The sequence below is a fragment of the Chenopodium album genome, chromosome 4, assembly GCF_948465745.1.
Source record: "Chenopodium album chromosome 4, dcCheAlbu1.1, whole genome shotgun sequence".
In the NCBI taxonomy this organism is placed as follows: domain Eukaryota; kingdom Viridiplantae; phylum Streptophyta; class Magnoliopsida; order Caryophyllales; family Amaranthaceae; genus Chenopodium; species Chenopodium album.
The window spans coordinates 64292317-64314021 of NC_137837.1; the positions used below are offsets into that span (position 1 = coordinate 64292317).

Genomic DNA, 21705 nt, shown 5'->3' on the forward strand with positions numbered 1-21705 from the left:
TTTATCATTGAATAAATTCATTCATTAATCAATTTATGATGCATCATTACAAAACCAAATCATGAATTTACATGACGTCAAAATTAGACTACACTTACATTGTAGACTCATAAGTCATAACATATGTGTACAAGGGAGAAAAATAAAATAAATTCTTTTCAAAATTCCTATTTTTTTTCCTATAAATAACACGAAAATAAATAAAATAATAGTAACAGAAAATTGAGCATTTTAACTTTTTAAGCTATCTTCATTTCTTATGAGCCTTTTTTACCTTGCTCTTAATGGAAAGTGCACTTGCAACACTCCTCCCTTCAAGCTTTTTCGTCAACTTAACAACACTACGCATACCCCTTCTAGCAGCAGCCCGGTGCTCAGGTCTACGGCTGAGCATCTTACGGTCCAGTGGCCAGTATGCATACGGCTCAAATTTGCCCTTCTTTTTCACATCTCCACGAGCCTTCTTACTAGCATACTCATTACCAGTATAGGCCCATCCTGACTCGGATGTTTTCCTGCGCTTCTGGTCAGCCTTCTTTGATTTAGAAGAAACAAAGCTTCGAACATCAGTTTTATCTTCATCATATTCATAATTATCATCATATTTCTCACTCTTGGGTTTTCCTTCCTCACGAATTATTAGTCGTCCATCCTCATCAAACTCGGGCTCATCTTCTGAATCAAGCTTCCTTTTCAGATTTCCACCAGAACGAAGAGCTAGCCTTGTTTTACGCTGGTCCAGAAGATCAAGTGGTTCATCTTCTAGGTCAAGCGAGTCTTCTAATAAGCTCCTTCCTGACCTCGTTTTCCTTGACCTAAGAGAAATTTATTGAATTAAGGTACATATAGAAAATCTCTCTAAGTTATAACTTGTTTAAATACTTTACAGATTCTTCCATTTTATTGGACCTGTATAAATCAAGAGAAACCCCAATCCTCCATCCTTAGAGGTGGCAAACAGGTTGCAGTCATTTCTGGCTATATTCCAGTCTATTGAATATTAGGTACTCTCTCCGTTTTTATCATAAGCTAGAGTTGGAATTTACACTATTCATATGTCATCAATGACTTAATTTTTTTTACCCATATATGATAAATAAATATGATCATATAATATATTGTTGGATTCGTCATAATGCAATTCTTCTTTTATAAATTTATTTTTACATAATTTTTACTAATCTCTAATTAAATATATTAATGGTCAAAGTTGTGTCTCAGAATACGTGCAAATCCAACTCAAGCTTAAAAGAGAGAGAGAGAGTATTATAGAATAAATGAATTTTGGCTGGGTCTTTCCAAGTCAGGTAATTTGGGTATCAAATGAAAGAGAAACCAATTCAGTGCAAGGCCAACAGAACAACAGAAAAAGTAAACAGTGCATACTTCAGTACCTTGTACATAAAAGATGAATTGACTAATAAAATGCAAGATACCTTGACGAAGGCGCTTTTGATTTTAACTTGGAAGATGATCTGCTCCGTCGACCAACAGATGTCCCAGCATCCATATCATCCCCATCACTAAATTCTTCATCAAAGTCAGAAAATATCTTTGTATGACCCCATCCACTTTGCCTGCAAAGTACAGTCACACACTCACACTCGTTAATCACAACACAAGTTGGTATAGACCAACAGCGTCAAATAAAAAGAGCAATCTTTACAATTCCTATTAAAAGAAAAAATGGTTAAGTCCTCAACTATAACCAGCATGCAATAACATCTACTCTATACTTGTATCACTCTAGCTAGTATACATGTTAGACATGGGTATGTCTCAGTATCAAATTCAGCCATTTATACTTTCCATACTTTTGGTACAAAATGAAGTGTGAATTGTCCATACACAATAACATCTGCTAGTATTTGTTATTCAAGTAAGATCTCGTGTTACTGTGTTAGACATGAGTATCTGTCAAAGCAAAATATTCAACCATTTTCAAATTTCCATGTTTTTGGTCCAAGTGTTAAGGATGTGACATAGGTACTTGAGGTGAAATGAAGCATCCAGGTGACAAAATATTTGTTAGAGAAAGAATGAACATAGCATTTGGCATTATGATACACATAACTAACATAACTTCAAATAATTTGCTTCGAGCTGGAGTTATGATACACATGCATTTTCGAGATAAGGATAAAAACTATAGCAATTGAAAAATCCCAAATATTGACAAGACATGTCAATAAATTTCAACCCGTAAGCACGCAAGCAATATGAAGAAAACAAAGATGGAATAACTTAAACCTGGACGTAGTTGCTCTTGACAGGTAGGAACTTGTCTCAGAATTGGCCGCCAACTTCCTTTCTTTCCGCTCTTTTATCTGGAGAGAACCAACAAGTAAGCAATCACAGACAAAAGAACAAACGTCAGGTAATAAACAGCAACTAAAAGATTAAAAATTATATTCAACTTCGCACCTTGCGGATATTAGTAAGAAGTTTCATATGATCTTCTGGCATTACAGCCTTAATAGCATCAAGGCCACATTTCTTGACAAGCATCTCCAACAAGTGTTTAACCTAGCAATAGACGTGAAACCAAACTTAGGAAGAGAGAGAGAGATGTTGATATAAGCTACCACAGTAATTCCTTTATCCATTGAAACAGAATAAATGAAGAATTACAGTACATGGACTGAAAACCCAGCTGGATCCTCACTCCTCAAGGGACCCAAGGGTACAGTTCTTAGATACACAATTTTGGCAGGGGTGAAGGGGAGGGCAGGTGGCAAATTTTACTAGCTTACGTGTACATATGAACATGAAACTAGAAGAAAAGAGGTAGAGAGGACCACCCTAACAGCCCTATCTATCATAAATTCGAATGTACAGATCCAATATTTGACTCAATTACACAACACATCTACCTTAGCCAGGGTTAGGAGAAAGAAGGATAAGTTCAGTGTCTTTACTGGTCAAAACCTAAGGCCATATACTACTGCTAACCAACTAAAGCTAGTTGAGCCAACGAGCTAGTTTCAGAGTTAGCGGATAACTAAAATGAATGAAAAAGGAAACAAAGTAATAGTGCCAAGAACACGAGCACATGACCCAAATGCGCTAAAAAAGGCTAAAAGGAAATGAAAGTCTCATAGCAACAGTAGGCCACAAACCTTAGCTTTGAAATGCTTCATGGAGTCATCTTGCCGTACTAAAATACCATCAACCATGCCTTTCAGGTAAATTTGCAGGATCTCAGATGGTGATTTTGCAACCAAAACCTTAAGTAGACCCAAATTAGCCTGAAGCAACACAACCATTCAACATAAATATCCCTACGAATAAAGTTACCAAAAAAAACCAAAAAAAAAAAAAAACAAAAACCAATGGTCAGTTAAACAGGACATACTTTAATGATCTCTTTGTCCTCCCTCTCAAGAAGTAAAAGTGAAGGGGAAAACAGATCGCATGCACCAGAAAGACAATCAGAAAATTCATAAGCCAAGCGAGCCAACCCTTTCACAGTAGCACTGATCATATGCGAACAATCGCTGGCAAGGCCTGCAGCTACCTGTTCAAATGAAAGATCCCTAAAATCATTTTGAAGTTATATTGGAAAACAAGTCTATTTTTTAGCCAGATATATGTCACAGATGTAAGCTCTTTTTTATGAAAAATTGTAACTTTCCTTTACCACACAACTCTCCCTTTTTCATGTTATAGGGAGTATGAGATACTCACTACTCAATTTTCCCTAGAAGCTTCTGCCCCACACAATTTTTAAAAAACTTATTTTGATATACCTTCCAAAAATATCAAAATATTACCCACGAAAATTATATACACAGTATTCACATTAACCCTTCTCCATTTAATACTTCCTCTGTTCTTTTTTACTTGACCCGCTTTGACTTTTACACTATTCATCACCCCTTCTTTGACCGTCTTTTGTGAATAATATGTGAGGAAAAACATATTCATGTAGGATCTTTTTGAATTCATCTCAATAAGTACTATCATAATATATAACTTTTACAATTTTTACTTATACAGAATTAAAAGTTATTGATTATTAAAGTTTTGCATTGGCAAGCGTGATAAAAGAAACAGGTCAAGTAAAAAAAAGAACAGAGGAAGTAGTACAATATTATACTCTTATTGATAATTTCATCAAGATGAGCGAAGAGAAGTTCGGCTGAGATCCATAGTGTTTTCTTTGTTGTTGTCATAGAGATCTATGCAAAAGCACTTGCAGGTGGAGACCATGTTTAGGGTTGAAGGATTTGAAGAAAGTAGAATATTTTGAAGAGGATAAATAAAATGGCAGTGGTAGATATTGACGGGGGAAAGGGGGATTTTACTGAGAGTTAAGGATTGATTAGATCAATTGAGAATTTTTTTTTTCTGCTTTTGCTGCATTGTTATCATCTTGATTTCATTTTTTATTTATTTTGTAACTTGTTCCAAAGTTAAATACGGTTTTTTATTTTTGTTTAAAAGAAAAATAAAAAATAATAATAATAATTTCATTAAAAAAAAAAATAATAATAAAGCCAAGCCCAATCGGTTCCGCGACCGGTTCACTATATTTAACCCAATTTGACCGGTTCCGAGACTGGTTCAAAATTTTCGGATCCGGTCCTGACCGGTTACCCCAAGTAAATACTTCCATAGAGTGGAACATAAGATGAAACTAGCCATATGATGAGTAAAACAAAATGAGGTACTCCAAAAACTGATAAGAGAAGCAACGAAACTACATACTTTCTCAAAGACTTGGAGTAAGTTCTTCTTTTTCCCTCCTTGATCCTTCTTTTTCCCTCCCTTCTCCTCGTCACAAGCATGACCAATTTGGACTAGAATATCATAAGCCCGATTTCTGGTTTTCTTATTAACCTGCAAATAATTTCAAAATTAGCATTCTACCTATGAATTCTACTGAAGAAAATGACTAAACAAAGTGCAAAGATACTATGAAGCTATGCCATCAGGAAGAAGTAAATATTATACTCACTCCGTTTTTTTAAGTGAAGTGTTTCTCATGTGCACGTATGCCAATGCAAAAATTTAATCAAAAATATCTTTAATAATCAATCACTAAATATTATAACAATTGAATATTAATAATCTATTCATTGAGATGATTCCAATCCACAAGACTATTATTTCTTATGTGTAAATCACTTACCTTAGTAAAAGTAGATTAGGTGAATGTGCAAAAAGTCAAAATGTTTCACTTAAAAAATACTAAGGAAGTATATATGCAGTCCACCTAAGCCAATAATCAATGCAATCAAATTTGGCATTCAACCTATGAATTCTACTTCAGAAAATGACAGAACAAGTGCAAAGATACTAGGAAGATAATTCACAGAAAATTATGTATGCAGTCCATCATAACAAGTGCAAAGATAATAGAAAAAGAATAACTATATATGCAGTCCATCAAAGCAGATATACAATGCAATCATAGGTTAACTTCCCAGCCAGAATAATTCACAGAAAATTATGAGCAAAGCAAAACTAGAAAATTTTAAATAAATAAAGTAATAATAATAGCCCTCAAAAAGTCAAACCACAAACAAAAATGAGAAAGGTTTTGTGGGATGGATGGAAATTATGATAGTACACATAAAAAATAAAAAATAAAAAACAAATATAAATAAATAAATAATCAGAAAGGAGTTAACACCATAAAAAAAATTGTAATTCCAAAAATGCAATTTCAAAAAAAAAAACAAACATACCTCTTTCAATGCAAGTACAATTTCAACTATGAAAGGACTGATTTTATCCCATCCTGCGTCATCCTATTGAATAAAAATAAGATAAATTATTTGATTAATATAATTTACTCCATCCAACTCCAAAGTTTCTTCACATGTGGGTTCAGCATAGAAATAATACTGGTAAAATTAAAGTACCAGAAGTGAATAGAAAAAAAGAGGGGGGGGGGGGGGGGGGGGGGCCAGTGAAGTGAAAGTAGTGAGAAGGAAAGAGAAAAAGGATTTATGTGATGGAGAGAATACATATTAATTATTAAGTATTACGGGATTGTCATCTTCAACCCAAATTGTAGTAACATATAATTTGGACAGCTGATCAAGGAAAATGTGAAGCATTTCGGGGAAGGAGGGAATACATACAGCTAGCATGTAGAGTTTAAGGAAAACAAATCAAACCTTGATCACATGGACAATAACAAAATACAAACAGTCAAGCCTATGACGTTTGGCTGAGAAATGGCATTTAGACCGCACTTCACTCATCAACTTGAGAACTTCTTCAATCTTCCTTGAAATAAACACATCCGAATTCTACCAGCAAACCCAAGTCAAATGAACAGTTAAAAAACTGACTAGAAAAAGATCATTATATTGCGCAAAGAATTGAACTTTCATTCTAAACCATTACAAACTCTGCTTACTTTAACCGTAACCATAGTAAATAGAAGAAGAAATAAATTATCTCCCTATTAATCAGAAACAAATGCTAAAAACCATCATCTACCTCTTAGCCAATGATAGACCCATTTCAAAAGGCTAATTAATGGGCACTTTTCATTTTTGAAGCATAAAATCCTCAATATTGTTGTGGCGGATTGAATAAATTAAATCTGTAAAGAGGTTAAATTCACCTTGAGAATCATTGAAAGAACCTTGTACGCCTTCTTTTGGATCAAGCCATCGACATCCTGCAGCTCATTATATCAAAGATGCATCAGACATACCTCACAACCATAGCTCAAAGAAAACTACAGTGAATATAATGAGATGATCATATATATTGGTGAATCACAAACCTCCAGTGCTGGAATTATGGAAGAAAACAAGATATCAGTATCCTGAGGACCAAAACCAGGCAAAAGTGAAACAGCCAGATCAAAATGCTGAGCTCTGCCAATATAAAAGAAGAAATGAGGAATTATCATTATAAACAAAGAAGAAACCGTAAACATTACACATTGGTAGGAGCAAACATGGAAAATTCATCTTTTGGCTTTAACACAAAAGACATACTACTAACAGAAAAGACAAGTAACACACCTCTTGAAAGAAAATGAATTATTGCCGGATGAAAAGTCGATCTCCATTGCATCTCTTTTATTGCCATCGTCCGTGAACTTCAAAAGTTGTTTCATTTCTTTCCTAAGTAATTTTGACACAGTATCTTCACCCGCTATTGATGCGAATTCACCTATTGTAGACTAGAATCAAACCAGAGCTGATGTAAGTTTTGAGAAGCATTAAAAAAAATTATCAGCAAACAAATATAAGAGCAACGGATACTTATGCATATACCATTTGGTATACCAAGACTGGACTACAGCTTATACCACAAATCAATTATTACTGGTCCAAGAAAGAAATTCTAACTTCAAGAAGAGGATTCTAGGTTCCAATTACATCAAAAGAAGGCATCACTATCCTTAGAAAACATATGAACCCATGAGGAGAATAGCAGTAGTATATAGCAGATTAATATGTTTTTCTAAGCAAGTTTAAAATATAATAGTTAAATATCACTCATCAGTTTAGCCCTGGGGCTTGGGAAAGATACAAAGGTATTAAGGTTGGGGCTTCCTGTGCTCACAAAGCCCATCATACCTAATTATGGCTGAGCATTGGATTATAATTGAAACAAAATCAATCAATCTATGTAGACCAACAACTTGACAGTACAGAAAATTTTGTCTAAATAGCCTGACAATGCAAAAAAAATAAAAAATAAACAAATAAACTGGAGCAAGAAAAAAAAAACCATAAACATATACCTGCAACATTTAACAGGATTGATATTGAATAATTATGTGATAAAAAAAAACAATCGACATGAATTATGACAAACAAAAATGAAGTCACTCTACCCGAATCAGCAAGCAGACACGACTAACACTATATAACAGATAGAAACTTATGACTGTAGCACGAAAAAGAACATAGAATTGTACCAGCAAGCTTCCACCAGGATCATTTGTGGAGTTCAGGAAAGCATTGAATAAAACTAACAAGAAATTGCGAGCAGAAGATCTCAGCACTCCCAAATTAGCGGAAGCCACCTCTTGATTGTAAAAACCAATAGCTCTCTCAGTGGGAGCATTTAGTTTATCGCTGGGTACATAATTGTTTCCTTCTAGAATACACTTATTCTGTTGTATGAGGATTTGCAAACTGGAGCAAATAATTCCTTGAAGATCAGGCTCTTTATACAAAGCATTGCATAAAACTTCCTCAAGAAGTCTGAAGCTTTCAGCAGTGTCCAAAGGGTAATTGCAAAATGAAGGCAATAAGGTCCACACTTGGTATACAATCCTGTCTGCGTATCTTGATGCCTGGACTTGCCCCTCTAACTTAAGCTGGTAAAGTACTTTCGTTTATCAATGAACGAGAAAAAACGTATACAATATTGATGAAAACTATGTAGAGTATTTATAGAGGCAAAGTAACAAGACTAAAAGTACCTTTTTAGATTTTTGCTTGAGGTTTTCAACCGTTCCCAGCAATGACTCGACATAGAACCTCACACGTGCACCAACTGTATACTGTTTTAGAATTGGGAAAAGCCAACCATTGATATCAGACAGAGTGTCAGCTTCCAAATTCAGTGGCAAAATGCGTAAAAAGACTTCAGGTCCCACTGCCCCAAGTGCTGATCCAATGCAATCTTGCAGCTGTACATGAGAACACGCGTCACAAGTCAAAGAGGTAGATTGAAGGTAAGAAAACATCAGATTGAAGGGGAATAGAAAAGGGAAGGGAAAAGTATTGCTATGACACAGTTTCCATAAAGCATTAGTTGCATATGCCATATCAATCATTAGAATCTGAAAAAGGATATATAGTTTGAGTAATTATGTACACTACAGCACAAACTATTAATCCATATACAACAATTTGTTGGGAAAACCAGGCATTCTTGGGAGAGATGGCAGAGGTAAACCCAGGCATTTTTGGGGTCAAAGACTTTCTTACCCAGTTGAATTTCAGTTAGGACAACATCCAAGACAAGACTGGTAACAATCAAATCATGAAAGTTCAAAAAATCTGTTCTTTGCATGAGGAACTTTCCTTGATAAGAGGAGAACCGCTCACATTGAAACACTTTCTAACTATGTGGTGAAGTCAGCAGAAGCCAGGGCTTACTAGGACACTTAGTAGATAAAACTGGATTTTAGTAATAAGGATTAAAGATAAGATAGCAAATGCTTTGGGCAAGAACCATTGATAGCTTGCAAAATAATGAAGTATGTGACAGCATTTGCCTGATATTTCATGACGATTCAAAAATTTTCTTCGCTTTCTATTCTGATCAATTAGGATATTGTGAACAGCAATGATCCTGACTGTAAATATATGACATCCCTCTTTATACCTTGTTTTAAGGAAAGCTTCAGCAGAACAGAATACAATATGAAAGTGACTAAAATGGTATCACCAACTTTCATGGGAATTGAGCTATAAGTGAAATGACAACCTTTTTCCTCTCTGGGAAATCTTCCTTGCTATCCTTTTCAATGCTTGCCAAGCTCTCCAGGCTGCCTCTTAGGAGGACAGAAGAGAAAGTACCTAAAAACAGTAACCCAAAAATAAATACAACCTACATGAGATAGAATGTGGTAAAGAAAGAAGCCTCTGTAAGTCTGAAATAAGCACATCTTTATGATTACCTAGTTTGTCAAACATCAAAGAGACAATCTGGAAGGCCATGTCCCACTCGCTACGATATCTGTTGTCGAGCAAACTTCCAATAGTAGCACAAATTTTCTCAATAGTAGACGGTGCAGACTTTCTGTTGAAGTCTAAATTACTGTTTGCTCGGTCAACACCTTTCTTTATTAGGTCTTCATCAACACAAGCTTGTATCAGATTCTTTAATGACTCGGTCGCAGCAAATTTAGCTTCCTCGAACCCAGATCCAAAAATATCTGCCAGGTAGGCCAATAGAATGCCAAGAAAAGAATGGTAAAAAATCACTAAAATAATTTTGCTTGACATGCAGAAATATGGAAGAGGGAGAAAAAACAACCTTGCAAAGCATTTAGTACAAGTGGAAGCTTATCAACGCAGATCTGCCTGTTGAGATTGTAAACCTTCCTCATTCCGACATCCAACAGACGTGCAGTAAAATTCATGCCATCAGCTGACGTTTCATCCACTGGAACTGAAGTAGCCAAAGTGCTTAGAAGGTCTACCAAATCTTCAGGTTTAACTTCCACACTAGGGTCAAGGCAAAGGACGTACAAACTATCAGTTATACGCCTTGTGACAAGGGGCTTACGCACTCCCAATAGGGTTTTGTAGTACTTCAGGATGGATGTTTTGTATTTCATAGAAATATAAGGCAAACAATCTTTAAGAGCCTCAAGGACATGCAAAATCTCCTGGGCTATCTCAGCAGGGGCACCTTTTGATGCTCCAGCAAGAAGCACCAATTTCTGAAACATGCTAGTGAATCCTTCACTTGCAGGTGCCAACAGTGGACATCTCTGGAAGCTTTGTAATACATCTCGAATACAAATATGTGATTGCTTCCTCACCTTTACAGTTCAAAGAAATAATTCTATCAGAGGAAAAAAAAAAATAAATAAATAAATAAATAAAACTTACATCTACATATTCTAGGAATCTAGGGACTGACATGAATACACCAATAGTAACCGAGCAAGGTTATGACATAGGATGATTCTCTCCACCAACACTAATGAGAAAATTAATGCTGATCATTAACTAAACCCCAGGCCATGTGCCACTAGGCCATGGCCAAAGTAAGAGTGTAAGAAAATCATAAACTTACTGGTTGTACAAGATATTTGGTCGTCAAAAGAGAGTCATTTTATGTGTTATGACACAAACATACTACCTTTTAAGTATTAATTTTCAAGCTTCCTAAAAGAAAAGGGCCATTTGGTTACACTATACTAAATCCTATGCAAATTTTAAGCTCCTCAACATCAAGACATTGGCAGCGATTGCAGCAATCAAGTTATTTAAACCTTCACCTCACCCCCAATCTAATTTTCGGATACAGCAAAGGCACTTCTGCACTACACAGAGATTGCAGCAATCCGGTCTAAATTTTTACTCCTTCCAATCATAATCTTTTTCACATTTCTTTTTTGTTCCGAAACAATAAACAGTTACATGCAATCAAATGAAACGCTCAATAAATTAAGCAATATCGGAAATTTAACATCAGTACAAGAGCATGATTAATAAAATTATCAACCAAACCACACACACCAACTAAACATAATTTGGGAGCTTAAACATTAAAAAAAAAAAAAAAAAAAAAAAAAAAAAAAAAAAAAAGCAGTATCATTCAACACCATTTGATGATAAATTTCCTAATTCAACTGAACAGATAAAAACTAATCAATCAAACAACAAAAATCCAACCTTCAAAATTAAAAACACATGATTTCGCAAACTTCGTACCTTACTATCGGAATGAGTGACGAAACCAAGAAGAAACCCATAATACTGACTAACATCAGACCAATTTAAAGAATCCCTAATAACCAGCAACCCAGAAACACAGCTCAACCCAGCCACAACAGCATCAGTGGACAAAGAACTACCGCCTCGTAAAACCCTAATCAACAAATCCAACAACAACACCTTCCTCTTCCTAAGACTCGTAACAGGAATCCTCGGCATAATCAAACTCATCAAAGTAAGAAGTGCCTCAACATTGTGGTCGGGTAACGAGGAAGAATCAGAGGAGACACAAAGTCGGTCAAGGGAAGAAACAATGGAACCAAAGTACGCCGCAGGTAAGAGAGGAACGTTGTTGTCTTTGAGACCTTGCGAAATTGTTCCGATGACATTGCAGAGATTGAGGTGTTGCTCGTTGTTGGATTTTCCGAATTGCGAGATGATTGAGGTGCAGAAATCTTCGTTTTGCTCTTCAATTGGGTCGAATTCTTCAAGGTCTAAACCTTCAATTTCCATATCCATGGCGGATGAAATTGGGGAAGAAGACGGTGTTAAACCCTACAATTGATTGGGATTTGGGAGAGATGATGGAATGCTAGGGTTTTTGGAGGGGTTTTAGGTGGCTGTGTGTGGCAGTATGAGTATCCACCCAACCTGCGACCCGAAAGTTGACCCGAAATCATTGATCCAAAAATGACCCGACTTGAAATGGAGTTGACCCGACTTGAAATGGAGTTGACCCGAATCAAGTGACCCAATATTCAAAATGACTCAACTCGAAATTGACCCGAAATTTGAACTTAACCCGACCCGAAGTGACCCGATTTTTGAAGTGAATAGGGTGGAATGGTGAATTACAAAGTAATTAGTTTAGGGCTTCTTTCTTTCCTAAGTAATAAGTACTCACGATTTTTTTAATTTTTTTAACGATTTTACTTTAGGTTGTTGTGGCAGTATGAGGGAAGTGTTAGTGACTCGGCAATCCTGACCCGAAATCATTAACCCGAAAATGACCCGAACCCAAATTGACCCAAACCCAACCTGAAATGGAGTTAATCCGAATGTGATCTGATATTCGAAATGACTCGACTCGAAATTGACCCGAAACTTGAACTTGACCCAACCCGAAGAGACCATAATCGATTTTAACCCGAAGTAACCCGACCCAAAGTGACAAGACCCGAAGTGACCCGATTCCTGAAGTGAATAGAGTGAAATGATAAATTACTTAGTTTAGGGCTTCTTTCTTTCCTAAGTAACATGTTCTCACGATTTTTTTTAACGATTTTACTCTATTTTTCCAACTATTTTTTTAAGTGAATTTATTTTGGTGACCCGACACAAACTTGATCCAACCCGATCTAATCCAGCTCGAAATTAACCTGAAAATTGGTCCTAAAAATTAACCCAACTCGAATTGACTTGATCTGAACTTGACCCAAAATGCTGACGTGAAACCCAAATTGACTCAACCCGACCAGAATCCAAACCGTATATTTGCTAACCCGAAATTGACTCGATCCAAACCCAACCCAGACGACCCGTTTGCCAAGTCTAAGTGTAACCAAGCTTCCTAAAAGAAAAAAGGTCATTTGGTTACACTATACTACTCAAATTTTAACCTACTAAACATCAAGACATTAGCAGCGACCGCAACATTCCACTTGTTAAAACCTTCACCTCACCTCCAACCTAATTTCGGATACGACAAAAGCATTGCTGCACTGCACAGAGATTGCAGCAATCCAGTTTAACTTTCTCTTCCTTCCAATTGTAATCTTTTTTGTATTTCTTTTTTGTTCCGAGATAGTAAACAGATGTTTATGCCAAAAACCGCCTAAAGAGACAAGTTTTGGTTGGAATGCCGATAACTAGATTAAAAGAGATTGTGAAATGCTAACAATGGATATAATAAAAAGAAAATAGACACAATATGGTGACGCAGAAAACCCCAATAAAAGGTGGGTAAAAATCGCATGTAACACCCCAAATCTCGCTTTACGGTATTACTAGAAAAATACGTACAATTATACCGTAGAGATAGACTTAGGCGTACTACTGCCGCGTGATTACTAGAGATGGCAATGGATCGGATTCGGATCGGGTGGAGCTTCACCCGCATCCATCCATTACTCTAATCGCTCCATCCACATCCATCCATCATCCGCTTCACCCATCATCCATATCCATCCGTCCATCATCCGCGGATGAAACGGGTGGAGCGGATGACTAATGGATGAGTATTAAAGTTGAAAAAAACTCACATAACTTTAATTTTTGGTTATTTGTACAATAGTTTTATTAATTTTATTAATTAAAAAGGAAACAATAACAATATATTGTTTGAAAAATTAATTTGCAACAAAAAAATACATATAATTTTCTTGCACATTTCAGATTTTATTATTAAAATTCTTAGATTAAAAAATTAATATATGTTAAACGGGTGGGTGGATGATTAGCGGGTGAAAAAAGTATCATCCATATCCGATCCGATCCATCATCCGCTTCATCCGTCACCCGCTTTTCATCCATTTAATTCGGGTTTTCATCCATTTATTTATTGCGGGTGGAGCGGGTTAGTGGATATCCACTTAATATTGACATCCCTAGTGATTACGCAAAGCTACCAAACTTACTAAATAAAACCAATACTTTGCAGCGGAAACTTCAATACTCTTTTATTAATAAAACCATAATAGTAACCATTTTCATGAGTATTCATAAATAAAAACAAGAACCGACATTCCTAATCTAGATAAAGACATTCCCGGGACTCCAAATGCTCACATATTGACTTCACCTGAACTTAGTCAACGAACACTGCTTACCATTTAGGTAAACAGGGCGAACCAAAACAAATAGTAAATACGAATTAGCAAAATATATGCTAAGTACGATAAGTGCAAGATAATTAAATTCAATTTAGTAGCGAACATGCTTTTAAAACCAATTCCAATAATTAACCAATTCATTATTTAAAACCAAATTCCTATAATTCAACCATTCCAATAATTCAATAATTAATAAAACCAATTTCTTTAAATCTAATTCCATTAAATATCCAAATTCCTCACCCAAGTGTGCACACCCCCAAGCCAGTCTCCTTAAATTACAAGGCTATTCTTGAGGAAAGACTCGGTCATACAAAGTCCAAAGTCTTATCAAATAAACCAAATCCACATAGTGGGATTGCTTATAAAGCGTTAATAATAATTATTCAATAAATCCTTTTTAATAATTCCAATATAATTCAAAACTCCTTTTTATTAAATTCCACATGCTTTCTAAATAAAACCTTTAAAACATGATTACTAATTTAATTAATAAATACATGATTTGAAATCAACCTTTAATTTATTTATTAAAACAATCCTTTAATCATACTTTTTATTTCATAAACCCTAGTTCACTAAAATCATAATATCAAGATCAATTTATTAAAACACGCCTTAAAATCATACTTAATTTCATAAATCATAATTCCAGTCAATTTAATTCAATCACCAATAAAATCATATAAAACATGATATTCAAACCAATCACTTTTGAAGGTATCTAGCCACATGAACGTACCTCGATTGTTGTTTAGCAAACCCCACAAAAGAACTCAAGAAGCTTGATTGAACACACCCTACAATTAAATATAATCTTAATTAATATAAGGTTAACAAATAATCACAACAATTAAATTAAAAACCTCCAACTATATGTACATGAACTTTTTAAATTATTTTCTCATAAACATCATTAAAAAACTGATTTTATTTAATTAAAACTAGTCATAATAATTTTTATAAATCCCCTATAATAATTATAATTAATTAAATAAGAAAAAATAAAAAGAAAAGATAGAAAACCAAGAAGAAAGAGTAGGAGAGTGGCGGCAAAGGAGGGTTGGCGGCGGCAGGGGTGCCGAAGGTGGTTGGCAACGTCAGGGGTGTGTAGGCATCGTTTGAAGTGCGCCTACGTTAAAGCATGTTGTGAATATGCTTGGCACTTATAGGAAGTAGGAATTGACATATACGATTAGGGACAAGGAAAGTAGGGAGCCGCCAACAAGTTTTTAAGGAACTTGTAAACCGTTCACGGATCATAAAAGGCAACCACGATAAAGGGACAACGATAGGCAACAACGATTGACCCGTGAAGGTTACACCCCATTCATAATCCATGAGATTACTAACTCCATATGGTTCGGAACTACGAAAGGAGGATCGGGGATGATGGTACGAAGTGAGTCATGGAGTCACATTCGCCCGTATTGGCCTCTACTCGATTCTTATAGTGAAAAATGATTCCTGCGATCTCAAAGGCATGCAAACAAAGATTCAATTTGCTCCAAACTATTATTAGGCTAAATTGGTTGACTATTAATGCAACATATAATTCTAAAATATTTGTGATCACTTGAATTAAATAACAAGATTAAAAAGGAACCTAAACCGGTTGTCCAAATTATCTTATTAGGCGTGATTTTCAATTACATATTCCCTTTAACATGCAATATGGTGATCATAAAAAATATAATAAAATAAACATTAATATTGAAAGCAATTTAACAATAATTCCAACAACATAAAATCGTTAGACAAATAATAGAAATAAAAGGAATATAATTCTTACTTTGATTCTGTTTGTTTGCAACTACAAAATAATAAACAAGTTAGTAACTTCAAGGAAACAATAATAAAACAATGATTAAATTAAATTAAATTAAATTAAATAGAATTGATTTGGGGCCAAACCCTCAAACAGTTCTACCTTTCACGCCTTGGCTTAAGGACAAAACCACGAGTAAAGTATGGACTCCTTGGAGTACTTGAAGAAGGAATTTTGAAAGAAGAAAGGGTAGGCTAGTGTTTAGGCTAGAGCATAGAAGACAGAAAAAACTAGAGAATTAATTGATGCCCCGTACATCAGAAATGAGGGGGTATTTATAGAGAAAATGTGTTGAGGGAACACACGGAATCCTAAAATGATAAAAACCCTAAAAAAGTATCCTGCGACACGGCAAAGTGTACCGTAACACGGGAAATCCCACCGTCAGACGGGAAAATTTCCCGTGACACGGTACAAATTTGCGTGACGCGGGAAATATTTAATGAACGGGAGGAGAAAACGCATTAAGGGTTTACGCGGAAAGGACACGGAAATCTTCGTGTCATAGCAAATGTCCCGTGTCACGGGAAACCCCACCGTCAGACGGGAAAGTTTCCCGTGACACGGTGGACTGTTGCCGTGACGCGGGAGATTTCAGTCCGTTTTTCCGTCTAAATTCATTTTAAACCCTAATTTCGTTCAGCATTTTAAGTGCCGATTGATAAATTCGGGCCATTTTCTGATTTTATTATTATTTGGGCTAAAATAAATAAAAAATTTTGGGCCAAAATAAATAATAAAACAGTAAAATAAAAATAAGGTTTTGGGCTAAAAATAAGTTTGGGCTGAAATTAAAACTATGCTTTGACCAAACATCAAGACTAATCCATGGACTATTCAAAAATACGAATTTAATTAAATACGATTTTTTAAGCACTCTCGGGATTAAATACTGAACCCGACCAATAGTGGCGATGAAAGGTTGTTCATCATCGGGTTTGGTTTTGGGGAGACATTTTTAGGTGTCTACAGAAGCCCCCACTTTGACTGAGTTTGTAGAAACGTTAGTTTCGAAAACGATAGTCAAAGTAGTCGATAGGGACGGAGAATGATTTAAGACGTTATGCGATCCTAAATCATTCTGTACACGCCGATACCTGCAGAAAAATGTTAATTCCGCAGATAAAAGAGTAAAAGGATAGAATACGTATCTGGCACCAGTGTATCGGTGACAAATGAGTTTGGCAGCTTCCTATGCTTGAAGGAATCCACCGGATAACGTTCGTTGAAACGCTTTCCATGCCTGAGGAAAGCCGACTGAGGAGTTTGGTAGTTTTCTAAGGCTGAAGAAACCTACCGGATGATACTTTCCATGCCTAAGGAAAGTCAACGTATGAATTTGGTGTCATTCTATGCTTGAAGAAATCCACCGATGATGCTTTCCATGCTTGAGGAAAGCCGACTTAGCGGTTTTCTATACTTGAAGAAAAATCCACCGATAATGCTTTCCATGCTTGAGGAAAGCCGACTTGGCGGTTTTCTATACTTGAAGAAAATTCCACCGATAACGCTCTCCGTGCTTGAGGAAATCCGACTTGGCGGTTTTCTATACTTGAAGAAAAATCCACCGATAACGCTTTCCATGCTTGAGGAAAGCCGACAACTACTGTAATCGCTGAAATTTGCAAGTGCATGATGGTTCGATTATCCCCGAACGTGGGCCGCAGATGATTCACACCTTCAAGTCGATTATCCGATCATATTAGGTGTTTAAAATATCGACAAAATTGATTTTGACGCTTCCTAGGGGCAAAATACCCTTCAACCGTCAGTTAGAATTTCCCGCGTAATTTTACTGAAAAATTAACTGTCCAATTTGCACGGAAAATCGTGCAATTTTGGTCAAAATGCCAAGAATATTCGCTAATAGCTTCAAGGGACGTGCAAGGCACGCGCGGGACCACCGTGTCACGAAGCAAGATTCCCGTGACACGGCAGATGTCCCCGTCACGCGGAACAAATTCCCGTGACACAGGAAATCTGTTGGCTGCAAATCAGTCAACTGGCATCTTTGACCAGTCTAGACCACGTGCGCCATGTCAATACATTACCGTTACATGGTAACGGAAACCGTTACACGGGAAACGGGATGCTTTTTTTTTTTGCTTTAAATTCAAGCTGCTCTCAGCCATTTTCTTGCTATTTCCGCACTTCCTCTTCTCCATTTTTTTTTACTTCTGCTTAAATCACCGAGCCACGACAAGGGTTCACCGGCGCTCGGATTTTTTTCCCATCAGACGGAGTTCCGTCCCGTGACACGGCGTTTCAGCTTGGTTTTTGTTTCCTTTTTTATTTATTTATTTATTTATTTATTATTTTTGCTACTGCTCGTTGCTGCTGCTGCTGTCGCCGTCACCTGAGGTCGCCGCTGCTACTGCCGGAGTTCCGTTACGACCCAAGCTCACCGTGACACGGGCTCTTGTTACCGTGTCACGGCAGGTGTTGACCGTGTCACGGCGGTCGTGCTGCGGTCTTCACGGCTGTTCGAGCTTTTGGAGCTCAAACCTTCATCAATTCTGCTCTAATTTTTTTGCTACTTTCCTCATTTTCGATTCTCCACAAGGATCCATGTAAGTTTCCTTTGATTTTTGTCTCGAATTCGCTTCAAACGAATAATTTCATGTAAAAACCCTTAAAAATCAATTTGGGGATTTTTTTTATTTTGAGGTTTATGGTGAAATTCTTGCCATGAATTTACTTGCATATGTGTGTATGTGTGTTTGTGAGCGATTTGAAACAAAAATTGCATGATTTGGTGAAGAATTGAGCAAATCACCATTTTTGGGTACTACTTGTGGTAAATGGTGTTCCTTGTTGTTCATGTTGTTCTTTTGCACTTGAAATGATGACATATTGGTCGTAAATCTTGTAAAATATGCTATGATGCGTTGATATATTGTTTTTGTGCAATTTTGAGACATGTATTGTGTTGTGTATGTACTACATTGTCATGGAGAACATAGTATCATGCAATTAGGAGAACATAGTATTAGTTCGTCATGGAGAAACTAAGTACTATAAATAATTCCATTATTTTGCCAATTTTTAGCCTTGAGGTAAAAATTTAGCATATAATAAATAACTAAATAACTTAGGAAGTGATGCTAAGCATTTAGATTTTTCATTAAAATGCAACTCGATATAAATAACTAAATGTCTTAGGAAATGATGCTAAGCATTTAGATTTTTATTTTTATAATAGCATGCCTAGACGACGGGATCGCTATCTTTCCACTCATGGTCGGCGTCAAGCTTTTCGGGAGGACACTCCCACGATTCCGGAGGGTATGGATGACGACGTCTTAGAGTCTGAGCCTCGGGCCTCTACGGGTAGAGGTAGGTGGGTTCCACCCCCGTGGACCTCAGACCAGTTGGTTTTCTGTCGTGAGAACCACGTTTCTCATCGCCCACTTGCCGGCATAGTTGACGGCACGCTTCGCCATCACGGTTCTGGAGCCGGATATTTGATTCCTCGACTTCATCGGATTATCACGAGGGATCCTGCTACGAACGCCTTATGGGAATCATCTGGTTTAGTGGACTTTTATTCGGCAATCGTAGGGTTTCGTAGCCCCCAGGGTTGTGGTGCGACGGTCGTTCGCGCGTTGTTGGAGTATTTTTGGGATACTACCAACACCTTTCACTTTGCTTGGAGGGAGATGATAGTGACCCCTCTGGACTTTAGCATGATTAGCGATTTACGCTTCACTGACCGGGCCGTAGCACAGATGTCTGATCTTTCTTGGGGAGCGGCTGAGGCAGCTGATTTGTTAGGTCCGATCGTTCAGCATATCAGGACCCAGCCAGTGTCTTGAGGTGGTCCTAGGAGCGGGCGATCAGAGCTGGCTTCGGTTCTAGCCCGTGGGTTTGACATGGAGGAGACATCAACTGAGCAGCGAGGTGCGGATCTTCATTTTGATTCTCATTTCCATGACTCTTTCTCCTGATAGGAGTTCACGTGCACTCCTTTGCTACCTTCCTTCTTTAGTCAGGATCAGTGAGATAGGATCCTTCAGCTGGGCCAGCCTCGGATATGCCGACCTTCTCTTGTCGTTACGTCATGGCTGTAGGCAGCTGAACGGCGAGTCCCCTGTCACTGTCTACGGTTTATGGAGAGTCGTAGAGGTGACGATCCTTTCCTCTTCTTGTTTTACTTTAATTTGTTTGATTCATGTGCTCAAAGATTTCTTTTCATTGCATCTATGGTTCTACGAGTACTTCCCAGGATTGACTCCTCGACGGCGTCGTGGAGCGGTTCATGACTTCCCTGTCGGGGCCAGCTGGCGTGACCGAGGAGAGTCACGGGTGGAGTCTGTCTCTGCGCTGCGCGAGCTGCTACGCCGAGGCACCTCTTCTGTTGGCGTAAGAATTAGTTTTGTAGCCTGTTATTTTCTCTCTTGACGTTATTTCCGGTGCTTCATGCCAACTTTTTATGGTTTTCAGGTTGCTATTGATGTCCAGTATCGTCCTTGGGCTGGGATGACTAATCTTCCCGAGGCCTTGCAGCTTTTAGCGTACCGCATTGTTTTGGTTGGTACCGAATGCTTTGTCTGGTATCTTGGGGAGCGCGTCGTTCACCAGCACAGTGGTGATCGCTTTGTGGTGCCCTTATCTCCACCGGAGTCGATGCTAGACTCGCGCTTGCTTAGGGAGTTGATAAACAGGGGAGAGCGCTACACTTTTCCTTGGCAGGAGTTTGTGCGCATGGAGGGTGATTATGCGCAGGACTTGCTTCCCTCTCAGGCTCCTCCACCCCGCCTTCCTGAGGTATGATTTCTTTTGAGGAGTTTTGTCGCTAGTCTCTGTTTAAATAGTCGAACAACTTGATTATTCGATCGTATTTTCAGATGACTGTTCGCCCCGTGGGGAGGATTGAGATTCCGCCTCAATCTGTCCGCTACCTGGGGCCGATTGGTATTACCGAGGACCACATTACTGACGCGCCAGAGGGTTTCAGACAGGCGCAGGAGTCTCTGCCTGAGGTTTTTGAGCTGGTAAGTTTTTGATGCATTATTCATCCCTTTTAACATCGCTTGTTACTGATTTTTATCTGTTTGGTTCTCAGCCTACCCGCCTGGAGATGATGGGATTCATGAAGCTGGTTGACGCTCTGAAGTACTGCATCATCAAGCTTCGGCGTGGTGCGAGTTGTCGGAGCAGTTCTGGCGATGTTCTTGAGGTATGTTCACTTTTTCCCATTTCTACCATTTGTTTTATTTTGCATTGTTAACGTCTTATGATTTTGTATCTTTCAGGAGCAACGGAGGTCCCGCTCGTGCTCGAGGCATAGAGGCTCGGACGAGGAGGAGCCTAGTCGTGGTAGACGATCTCCTGAGGTTCATCGGCATTCTCAGTCTCTGCGGGATCCTCAGATTTCTCAGCCGTTTTAGGAGGCTCAGTGGCAGCAGCCTCAGTCTTCCCAGTGCTTTCAGGGTCAGGGTCAGAGGCAGCGACAGTCGTTTTCACAGCCTTCACAGCCTGAGTTTAGGCCAGTTTTGACTCCTGTGGATCCTGGCTTATTTTCAGCTCCATCGCCTGGGGTTCCTCCACCGGTGTCGGGCTTGTTTAAAAATTCCAGTGTATGGGACGATGCCTCCACCGACGATTCCCACTTCTTTGAGTCAGTCTACACCGTTTGCCAGTTGGATGGGTCCTGCTTTGA

General features: G+C 37.7%; 1 protein-coding gene across 1 annotated transcript; it reads right to left on the reverse strand.

The window, feature by feature from the left end:
- LOC145629193 (uncharacterized) lies at positions 1-11965 on the reverse strand. The gene is made up of 18 exons (XM_081681732.1): positions 11382-11965; positions 9973-10483; positions 9614-9871; positions 9421-9512; positions 8408-8617; positions 7898-8302; positions 6993-7153; positions 6749-6842; positions 6584-6640; positions 6129-6263; positions 5694-5756; positions 4711-4842; positions 3356-3517; positions 3120-3248; positions 2425-2526; positions 2251-2327; positions 1437-1577; positions 1-815 (listed from the first exon to the last, which is right to left on the reverse strand). The coding sequence occupies exons 1-18, from the start codon at positions 11901-11903 to the stop codon at positions 251-253; spliced, it is 3816 nt and encodes a 1271-aa protein (XP_081537858.1). The 5' UTR covers positions 11904-11965; the 3' UTR covers positions 1-250.
- Between the last annotated feature and the right edge of the window lie 9740 nt (positions 11966-21705).